General features: G+C 40.8%; 1 protein-coding gene and 1 pseudogene across 1 annotated transcript; one reads left to right on the forward strand and one right to left on the reverse strand.

Annotated features, from left to right (window-relative positions):
- Positions 1 to 1504: 1504 nt before the first annotated feature.
- On the reverse strand, positions 1505 to 6430 carry LOC123157694 (zinc finger MYM-type protein 1-like; annotated as a pseudogene).
- A 411-nt stretch (positions 6431 to 6841) lies between these two features.
- LOC123157705 (uncharacterized) lies at positions 6842 to 10499 on the forward strand. Its single transcript, XM_044575942.1, has 5 exons — positions 6842 to 6847; positions 8048 to 8554; positions 8922 to 9269; positions 10192 to 10289; positions 10388 to 10499. The coding sequence occupies exons 1-5, from the start codon at positions 6842 to 6844 to the stop codon at positions 10497 to 10499; spliced, it is 1071 nt and encodes a 356-aa protein (XP_044431877.1).
- The last annotated feature ends 1163 nt before the right edge of the window (positions 10500 to 11662 follow it).

The raw sequence follows: 11662 nt of genomic DNA on the forward strand, positions 1-11662 counted from the left end.
ACTCCGCCGTTAACCTTCATATGCAATTGTCTTACATTCCGCTGCTATACTCTTAGAATTGCATGTGTAGGTTGATTGCTTGACTTGTGCTAAGTTGCTAAAATCTGCCAACAACTAAAATTGGGAAAAGGCTAGATTTTTATTTGGTCAAGTAGTCTAATCACCCCCCCTCTAGACATACTTTCGATCCTACACCTGTAGGTACATATATGAGCGGTAATGATCCACGCTTCGATCCCTTTTGCGTATGGGGCAATGAGATATTCATGAAAAAACGTCAAGTGAGGAAACTAAGAAAGATTGTTAGGCGAAAGAAACTGGTGATTGGAATTAACCTCTTTATTTACACTTTGTCGAAGACAACGGTGAACTTTAGGATGGTAAGTAATGTGTTGGCTTTTCCCCCTGCCCACAACAAGTTACTCTATTAGACCTCAGTATCTGATATTTTTCTCTTTTCAGTGGTTTCCAAAGCTATTTACTGATGATTACCTTGCAAACTACATGACCGGAGTGGAGGCAACTAAGGTTAAAGTATATAATTCATGCTACCATGATAATGCTCTAGAAGTCTTCCTGAAGACGGTGAAGGATGGGCAGGCGATCGTCACAAGGGGTTGGACAAAAGTGGTTCGTGCCTATGACATGCAGGAAGGCACATTACGGGCATTCCGCTTCTTCAACACTGTCGGCAGTCAAAATGATTTACACTTGTCTCTTCACCTTTACCGCCTTTAAATATTGTGGTTCATCATAGTTAATTGCTGCCCAATCCTGTAATTACTGAACATATTGTACTGGCAATTTTATTTATGGATTCGTTGTTGAACCATTGTGCTGAGAATTTGAATTGCACGTTTCATATTTCAAAATTTCCAATTCGAATAATAAATTACAGGCAAAAATAAAAAGAGAACAGACGGTCATGGAACTTTGCAAACGGTTCTGGCAGTAAAAGTGCTTGTGATGGATAACCCAATGCCACACAGTTTTCTACATCAAATCGTGTGTGATGTAGTTCATGAAAGCAAACAATTAACCAAGGCAGAGCGTGTGTGATAGTTACACCTTTCACACACGAGTGTATACATAAAACTGTGTGGGATGTACATATGAACGGAAACATTTTCCCTGGATTGACTGTGTGGGATGTACATAAGAACGGAAACGTATTCCTTGGATTGACTGTGTGTGATATACATACAAATGGAAATATTTTTCTGGGATTCACCGTGTGGGATGTACATACCTACGGAAATGTTTTTCTAGGATTCACATACCTACGGAAATGAGTGGGTTTCGATGCCTCGCCCTATCGCACATGGCCCTAGCCTGTGTCCCAGGAGGGCCTATCCCCGACGATTTCTGGGTCGTGTGGGAAGGACCCCCTATCGCCCACACTCACTTGGCGACGGTTCCAAATGCCGTCACGGAAAGGGGTTAAAAACCGTTTGTATAGCACCGACGCGTACTAGTGATAATGTTCCATGATATACAACTCACTTCATGCGTCCGCGACCCCAAACTTGGCCTCGAGCGCATCCCACATATCCTTGCCGACCATGATGGTCATGAATGGATCGACAATCTTGTTGCCAAGAACACTCACAACAGCACCTCTGAAGAGGGTGTCTGTTGCCTGGAAAGCTTGCTCTTGCTCGGCAGTCAGCTCTCCCTCTGGCTTGCCTTTAGAGGCATGAAAACAGTTCATGGTGATAAGCCAAAGAACTTCCCTTGCACACCACCTCTTATAGTTGACACCCTCAAACGGTGCGGGCTTGAGAGTTGCAGCAAAAGCAATAGGAGAAAATTGCCTACACATTTTAGGTTTTTGGATTGTTAAAAAATAAGGCATTTTTCTATTATGTTTAATCCAGAAAAACAATAGGTAAAACATGATCAACATGACAAAGAGAACAATTGAGACATGCAACTGATTGGTGAAACTAGTCATGGAGTTGAGATAATAAACAACGAGCAACATATCCATGCCCATCACTAGTAGCAGTAAACCAAATGCTAGCCCTGACAGAGAGGATAAGATGACGTACGAAACAATAGTAGAAGATGCAGACGTGTCATTCGTCATGTCGTCGAAGAGGTTGTCGACGTCGGGGAAGAAGTCGTCATTGGGGAACTCGTCGTCGAGGATGTCGTCGTTCGTAGCCACGATGAACAAAAATCCAGCAGTCGTGCAGAGGCACTCCGCAAAAACCTAATCGCCCCTCTCCTGTACTGGATCACAAGAGGCGGGGTTTCGGAGGCCTGCTGCCTCACTCCCCGGTGCACGCCGGGAAGCGAGATGGGAAAGAGATAAGCGGCGCAATGCTTTGGAATGAGATGAAGAGTTGTTGTGGTCTCGGAATAGCAGAGGAGTGACCTCTTATATATGTGAGAAGAGTTGAAACTGGCCCTTCATTAGTAGAAGAGAAACCGGTGCAATAAGCACCATTAAATAGATGCACTAAAAACCATTAAGGAGAGAAGAAAGAGCGCACTAAAACTCACACGAAGTGTTCAGTTTCTTCTCCCATTTATGCGTCAATCGTTTCAACTTCCTTCTCGCGTGATAAAATAGCACATACACGTGGCATGGGTCAATTTTCCACACAACCTTGTCATGCATGAATGGGCCACATGAGCCTCTGGGATTTACTTTGAAATATTGGCAGAAAATATGAATTATTATATGGGCTAGGCCCAATAATTTCAACAGAACCGCCACCTGCACCTGCTTCGCGCCGCTGCTCGTCCGATGTGGCCCTGCAGCCGCTCCCGCTTTGTGAAACTACTATTGGACTAGGCCCAAAATAGACAAAATTCCAGCATCTGCAATCCATCAACAAAAGGAAACCAAATTTTCACCTAGTTGCGGTGTTTTGGTTTACTCACATCCATTCTTCTGTCAGGGTAACTGCTGCTTCTGTCTCTTTCGCTCTCCCCGGTGCCTCATTATGCTGTTGCCTCTAGCACCGTTGATGCTTGGCTGCTTGCTGTTGGAAACTTGGAATCAGTTGCCGTTCCTTGCAGCGTTCTCTGATTTGACGTTGCCCCTATATGTGTGGCAAAAGTCTCGCCTAGAGTCTTAAACTGAGGTTTGTTGCACGCATGCAGGTCGGAATTGCAGCTTCTACTAAGGTTAATCGGCCATCCAACTTCAGGTTAATTCCTTCAGTATTCGGTTCCTCATACCACATTGTGGGTAGGAGGAGCAGGATGGTTCATCGTTGAATGGTTGCGTAAGGGTTCCGATATTGTAGAGGAGAACCCTATCTTTTGGAAGATCCAATTTCATATAGAAATACACTCTTCCAAACTATTGGTGTACTTGACATCAATTTGTTTTGTTTCTTTGTTTCTGAATCAACTAGCACCTTAGGGTAATGAACACCTTAGAGTAGAGCCTGATGCAGAATTGCAGAGGTATCACACTGAATGACGATTAGGTCCCAACAGCCTCTCCTAAATATGATTCGAGCATTCCGTCACATTGTCTAGCAGTAGCGCGCTAAAATTTGGCATATCAGCACGATGCCAAATTGGATTGACATAATAATCCAATGGTATGTTCCCTTTTCCTTTCAGCCAATGCCGCTGAAAACAGTCGACAGAACTGAGGCAGCAGGAGCTCTTCATCACCAAGATAATCAGGGCCGTCTCCAGAAATTTGGGGTCCCGGGACAAAAATCAAAATAGGGCCCTAATTTTTTTTTAAACCATATAGTTGAAGAACTAATGTAAGTAAAGCATACTCTCCTTAATTATTTAACTTCAAATATGTCTGCTTTGGTACAATATTTAGGAAATATATCAAATACTCATGGTAAAATAGTAAAAATGGTGCTAAAGCAGTAAACTTCTAAACTGACCTCATTTTCTACCAAAAAGCAACATTCTTCTAGTATTTCTTGAAATGAAATCTTCGATCAAATCTTCATAATTAATCTTCTTCAAGATATCATTTTCAAGTGCTATAGTTGCCAATCCATTGAGTCTTTCTTGGGACATAGTAGAACGCAAGTAGGATTTCAACAACTTGAGTTTAGAAAAGCTCCTTTCTGCGGATGCAACCGTCACAGGAATGGTTAACAAAATTCTGTATGCAATAACAGCATTAGGATAGATTAAGGAGCGCTTCTTCAAAAAATTCAGAATATCAAGTGGGCCCATAGATTTCTGAAGTGAGTCTTGGAGAAAAAGTAGCTCGCAACACAACTCAAGTCCATCAATATCTTTATTTTCTCCACTCTTAAGTGCACCTTCAAGATTAACACAAGCAGCCAACAAACTCTTATCATCCAAGGATCGCAGCCTATCTGAAGTAAACAAGAAACCAAATATTTTTTCATACCCTTCATACTGTTGAAATCTCGTGTTAAGTGAAACTATAGCTTGATCAACAATATGCAGAAAATAATTGACCCTAAATGACTCCTCTGCTGATTGGGAAACAATAGATGGATCATCTGCACCCTCACCAAATTGCCTTTTCCTCTTGATTTGACGCTTGGTGCGGAACTCTGGATCAATATCCATCTCCATTGCAAAAAAATTTGCATCTTCCAATGCTTTTGAAAAGCCAGATTCTCTGTACTTGGTGAAGAAGGAAATCAAGCCCTTTACAGACTCAATTGCGATATCAATAAGCATATCCTTTGACTGCAACTCTTTGCTGATCAAATTAATAGCTGATAATATTTCATACCATATGATTATTGACACTAAGAATTCAAAGCCACAAAGATCATTTTCTGCCAATGATTGAGCTTCACTACTTGTCGATGGATCTTTATCATTTTCAGCCACTTGTAGTAAAGCCTCCCTTATTTCTGGTAGTTGAATCCTTATAGCCTTAACACTATCAACACGACTCTCCCAACGAGTAGCTGACAATGACTTGAGTGTTACTCCTGTTATATTATTTTTGAGAAGTTGCCATCTTTTAGTAGAATTAGCAAATGTTGTGTAGATGCGTTGAATAATGCCAAAAAAATCAGATGCTTTACGACAAGACTTTGCCATATCACATAATGTCAAATTTAGACTATGGCAACCACAAGCCGAATAAAAAGCTCTCCGGTTTATTTCCAAAACTTTACTTTTTACCCCCTTGATGTCTTCCTTTCATATTTGACCCATTATCATATCCCTGCCCTCTCAGATTATCAATATCAAGGTCAAGACTTTTCAATTCATTTTTTAGAACATCAAACAATCCTTGCCCGGTGGTATCATTCACATCCAAAAAACCTAAGAATGATTCCTCAATGCAAAAAGAACCAGAAGATGCATCAACATACCTAATTATCAAAGACATCTGCTCTTGGTGGCTTGCATCGGGAGTACAGTCAAGTAAAACAGAGAAGTACTTTGCTTCTTTTACCTTTCTAATGATTTCAGACCTGATTGCAACAGCGAGCAAATTTATTAGTTCATTCTGGATTGAAGGGCCAAGATAATGATCACGGATTTTATCATTTGTGATGCGGTCAACATGTTCTTTTATAATTGGGTCAAATTCAGCCAACATTTGAACCAATCCTAAGAAATTCCCATTGCTATCTTGGTACACCTTGCTATTACTGCCACGAAATGCTATATTATGTTCCGCAAGAAATTTCACAATCAAAAGAATCCTGAGCAAAACTTTTCTCTAATGCTCCCTTTCTTTTTCAAGTTCTTGCTGAGCAACTTTATCAATTGTTTGATTCTTCTCCAACCTGAATCGCAAGTCATACCAAGTACTCATATTTGTGACATGTTCTCTGCCATTTTCATGCTCTTTGAGTCTACTGATAAGATGATGCCAGTCACTGAAGCCATCATTTGCTAATTGGCCTCTAACATGTCCCTTCCTAAATAATTTGCAGCAAAAACAAAATACTTTGTCAAGATCTTTGCTGTACACAAGCCACTCTCTATCACACTTTTCTCCATTCGAGAAAACTCTAGTGTACGATAATGCAGAAAACCTTCTACCAAATTTGTCTGTACGACCATGCTCAATAGACGGGTCTCTTTTAGGACCACTTTGCGCCAAAATATCAATCATTGTAGGATCAAGTGCATCCCAAGTTCTTGGATCAAATATATCCGATTGAACAGAATTATTAATGTTATCAGCAACATTACCTTCAGCAACAATATTAGCATCATCACCTTCATCAACATGAATAGAATCATCACCTTCGACTACAGTGTTAGTATCATCATGTTCATCAGATTCTGCAATGTGAGCCTCAACCTCTACTGGATCACCACCATGTGCATCATCAATATTAGCATCAGGAGTTTGGTTTTCAAAATTGCTTTGAGGTTCTTTCACAACAAATTTATCGAGAGCGCCCTTTTGGGTCCGAGCATCTTCTTCTAGCTTTTGTTTCTTCCTACGCTTCGAAGCACCAGAATCATACTTCCTCCCTGGATGCATGAATATTTCTGTTCAATGAAACAAAAAGTAATCTGAGTCAATTCAAACTCTAGAAATTGTAGCACTGTATAGCTAAGAAAATAGATAAAGACTTCACCCAGATGAAATATTAGAAAATATTGTTTAACAAAAAATAGTTTACCGCCTAATGCCTACGCTGGCAAAATAAAAATAGGGTTTTGTCTACAAGGAATTACTCCGGCGAGGGATGAATGATCCGCCGTGGGGCTTCGGTGGCCGGCGGCCGCGTACGAAAGGCTGAACTGACGTGTTTGCTCTGCCGCCGTTGCCTTGCTCTATTGCCGTCACCCAGGCGCCCAGCCGCCGTCGCCCCTGTGTGCCTTCTCGTTGTTCACGAGCGCTGATCGATTAGGTCATTGGGATTAGATCGGATGCTAAAACTGCTAAGCGATGGGGGTTAGAGAAACTACGGGCTGGAGGGCTGCACTGCATGCGTACGTGTATATGGGCTGCCTGGCTGCCTGGGAATGCATTTTTTATTGGGCCTTATATATATATGTATACATACATATTCCTGGACTGGAGCCCCCCAAATTTTGGGGCCCTGTGCGGTCGGCCAATTTGGCCTTGGCCATCGACGGGCCTGAAGATAATAGTAAAGGTGCAACTGTTGGATCGCTCACTGGTGATCCCGATGATCCATGGAACCCTCCCCGCCCACCTCCTCATCCCTGGATTCTGGCCTTAGAGTGCCCTCATCAGTTTAGTGTGAATGTAAATTAACTTGTCCCCCTCTTCTTATTGCATTCCTTTATAGTGGTTCTTGACTAATTATTCCTCTCTTTTAGTACATGCGTCAAATTGCGGATTTCCTTTCTGAAGTCAGAGCCGCCAACATAATCGTCCCAGACCGCACTCCTATGGTTCTTTATACTTGTTCATTTCGCACGGTTGACATAGTAACGCTCTTCGTGTTTTCCCTGCAATACTTTTTGGAAGCTATCTTGTATACGGAGTACTTCAACATGATAATTTACACCCTCAGTTATTACATGAGTGTAGGTTCCACCCTAAACTCTTGAAACCACCCACATCATTCAGGAAAATTTTATAAGTCTTGAAATGAGAACTATTATTCTAGATAATGGTTTGAGAACAGGCTCACACATACTCCTACATTATATGAAAAATAACTTTCACAGACAAAAAGAGTGTCTCAAGTAACACATTTTTCACCAAAACAGAAAATATCCAGGAAACAAGTAATGTTCTTTTTCCTGCCAAATCTCATTTTTTTCGATGTTTCAGAATTTCTAATAAAAAATGATGGAATACCATGAAGGAAAAAATTGTGACATGCCAAACATATGCCAACGATGTAGCCTACACATAAGCGCCACTTCATTCGAAACTGCTTTCAGACGGACAAAACAATTTTAAGAGCTGAAAATTGCATGATGTTAATAGTGGGGGATCAGCTTTGGATGCTAAAAGTTTCACTCGCGCAATAGTTGACGGATGGGAAGTGCATGTTTTCCTAATTTCATTAACATAAGATGTCTTCATAGGATATATACTTCTCCTGTTATGTATTGTTAGCAGGATAGCTGAACTGATTGCTTTTCACCTTGTTTAAACATGGATGGATCCATCTAGGAGAGGCGCACAAAGTTTTATAAGATATTTGACCGCTTCATGACCACCTTAGAAAAAGATAGTGCTCTGGGCTTCCTACGCCTCTTCGATAAGTACAGGCAGCACCTTGTTTATGGATATGTTATCACTCCACAAAGCTTTAACTTAATTATTGCAATGAACGCCCTGTGTTGCGCTAAGTTTGTTTTGAAGGGGAAGGCGCCTAGGCTCTGTGGGATGCGCGCCAACCCCAACTACATTACCAACTTTGGGTTCTTCCCCCTTCACCAAGCTGCTGAGTCATTCTCCGCTGACATGGTTGAGGTACTGCTCCAACATGGTGCATTGGCCAATCTACGCACCTCGGGGAATATAATCATCGAGGGCCTCCTTCCACTCCATGTTGCCATCGAGAACACTTGCCAGCACAAGTATCTGGAGGACAATCTGTTAGCTGACCAGAACTATATGAAGGGGAATGTCGAGTACATCTACAAGCTCATATATCTGCTTTGCCTGCCTGAGATGGTTTGTTTTAAATCCCTCCAAACATCAGTTACTACTTTGGTTACATAAGAGCAGAGAAGAAGTTCAGCTTCATGCCAGATATTTAACTCGACTGCTCCTACAGTGTTTAAGAACTGACAATCTGTTGCTTTGTATAGTTCAGCTTGTGAGAAAGAATAGTCTGCCTCTGTAAATTTTTCTGTATTTATGTCTGTACTTGAGTAGGAGGCACTGTTTCTTTTGAATTGAAGGAGAAATGAGTCAAATTTGTCTGCAATTACAAGTTTTTGTTAGCTTCTCTTGTTGATAATTTAATGTCAATCCTTCTTTATTACATAGAATGTCAGCACTTTAAATTAAAACTGTTATGCATTGGTGACTTATGCAGAAGATCTTCTTGGACACGACTAGGGTGCTTGCAAGTCACACAGATAATGTAGTAGATGAGCTCTGGGATTGCATAAAGCATGGGAAGCTTGTCCCTGCAGCTATTTTGCTCTTCGCAGCTCATAGGCATTTCCGCAAGCTCAATGGATTTGATACGATCAAGACTCTTATCGAGGATTCTGTGTTTGACCTAGAAAGGGAGGGGTGTGGATTAAAAAGTGGTAAAAATACTAAGGCTGCTAAGCAGCGGAAAGAGAAGAAAGTACAATTTAGTAACACATTGGTGCTTGTTAGGATAATTCTCAAAGCTGGTGATGCTCTTGACGAATATATTCAAACTCATTCAAAGGTACCGTGTTTCGTTAGATCACATCTTCAATGTCCTAGGTGTCTATTTTTTTCTTCTATTGAATATATTTTAATATGTTAATGTTAGGATAACTTGTACTCCCTCTGTCCCATAATATAAGAGCGTTTTTGACACTAGTGTAGTGTCAAAAACGCTCTTATATTATGGCACGGAGGGAGTAATATTTATTGTAGAGAGAGAATATTGCATAACATGTCCCTTGCTGACCAACATGAAAAGAAAAAAAATTCTGATGTATTACTTTGTATGGCCTCTGTGAATAATTAATAAAATGGCCGCATGCATCGTCCAGATGCAGAGGCCAGGGATCTATCCTTCTTTTCAAAAAAAAAAACATGAAAAGAACAAAATTTCTATATCTAAATCGTTTTCTGTGCTGTGCTCTTCTCATAGCTTTTTGAACCAAGTTTGTTATCAATCCAATGCTAATATCCAGTGGATCGCAGTCTAATGACTTGGATTTCCTCCTTTTATGAAATCTGTCCAATATATTCTGAAAAATGTACAATACAAGTATTTTCTGTACATGTAGAAATAAATTTATCATGCAGGGAAAGCCATAGCAACACTATAAAGCTATTTCTTTATGGTAGTTACTGCCATATGGTAGAAGTGTACTCATATGTGTCTGCTGAGTGCGTTCGAGGTTTCTAGTGGTAGTCTAGTGTTTAAGCCCTCTGCACATGACCTTTTGGGTATACGGAGCATATCAATGCATAGCACCTGAGTTAAACCAAATTTTGCATATCTAGTGTTAGCTTCGATACATATAAAGTATTCCCTCCGTAAACTAATATAAGAACGTTTAGATTACTAAAGTAGTGTTCTAAACGCTCTTATATTAATTTACAGAGGGAGCAAAAAAATATCAGTTAGCTTACAGAAAATAATAATTATGCAGGCATCTCATGAGGAGGTCCTTGCAAAGGTTTCAGAAGTTCTCCAGAATTATGATGTTGGTCCTAGTGGAAAAGTAATCTGCATCGAAGACCTTGTCTGGTTTGATTTTTTTTATTTCCTTCTGCGTCTATTCTTTTTGTACATGTAGATGATCTACCTAACAATGTTTTAATTATTTCTTCCACATGCTCTTGTAGTCGCCCGTATGCTTGTCCACTGCCGGACAATGTGTTGCATGAACATGGTGCGTGCTTGTTTCAGAACCTGGTATTTTTGTGCTTCTGTAACAATTTGCAAAATGAGCCGTAATAATTCTGTAATCGGAAGCAGGGGAAACAGACTTGACAAATGCAGCCATAGGATCGTCTACACTGGAAGTCAAGGCAAAAATTGTATGGGTATTTGAACTTGTGCCTTTCGACTTTTATTGTTCTTATTATTTTGCTTCATGCTGAAAATCGTTTTTTTACTACATTTGGTAATTTAGGCTTTCATTTCTTTCTGCTGTTTACATGTTAATACCGAGTATAAAATGTCATCAAGTTCATTCGATGACAATTTTTATCAGGACACTGAAGTTCATCATGTGGCTGTAGTGCCATTCAAATCTTTTACTGCAAGGGTATTGTATCATCCCATATTTTAGCGTGACATGTACAAATTCAAGAGTCCTATAATGGCTAGAGATAAAACACTTGTTTTCTCTTTTCTAAAGATAACTGATGCTATGGAACTGATCTGTCTGGTTAGTGTGGTCAAATTATATGGGTAAGACTCACATATGTTTTGTTTTTGTTCCCCCTTTTTACCTGACTAGGGGCTCCATTTATTTGTGTAGTTAGTGGATGACTCAATGACAATAACCTAAAAAAGGGCCATGTACATGTTGTTGATCACGCTGAGTTTATGTTTTGTGTCTTCTTGACCACGATATCTTGATTATTTTTACGTGTTAACCAGGCCGCGAAAAGGAAGCCACGCAGAGGACAGAACCTTTGGTACGCAAGAGATCAGTTTCTTCCTGTCTGGAGATCAGTGCTAACATGTCAGTTCAATGTGAGGACCTTTCCATCATATGCACCACGCAAAGAGATGCCAGATACCCGATATGATGGCGTCCAGAAGAAAGCGACTGATCGAAGGTCTTCCTCTAACGTTCGTCTTGGCATGTTGGACTTGTTGGAGAGCAGGTCTCAGAAATTAGCAAGTGGTCCGAAATCAGCGAGTAGTTACCGATCACGAAGGCCGTTTGGCACTGCTGCATCGACTGTCCTGAAGATGTTGAAGCGCGCATGATGATGGAAGGTGTAATAGTTTGCTAGCATAGTCGAACCGTCGGGCAGGGGTAGGATTGAGCCGAACTAAAAAGCCTATTGTGGAAATGGACTTTCGACTGTGCAGGTGCCCAGACGAACAAGCAACCATCATTCTCCCTGCAATCAAGTGCAGGATGGTTCTGTTTTGCCCGCGCC

This window comes from Triticum aestivum, chromosome 1D (assembly GCF_018294505.1).
Source record: "Triticum aestivum cultivar Chinese Spring chromosome 1D, IWGSC CS RefSeq v2.1, whole genome shotgun sequence".
Taxonomy (NCBI): Eukaryota; Viridiplantae; Streptophyta; class Magnoliopsida; order Poales; family Poaceae; genus Triticum; species Triticum aestivum.

What these genes read in the sequence shown, in the direction of transcription:
- LOC123157705 (XM_044575942.1), top strand. An exon ending in TGCTTTGCCTGCCTGAGATG is followed by an intron (nt 8,555 to 8,921) that starts GTTTGTTTTAAA and finishes TGACTTATGCAG; the next exon opens with AAGATCTTCTTGGACACGAC. An exon ending in TGCATCGAAGACCTTGTCTG is followed by an intron (nt 10,290 to 10,387) that starts GTTTGATTTTTT and finishes ATGCTCTTGTAG; the next exon opens with TCGCCCGTATGCTTGTCCAC.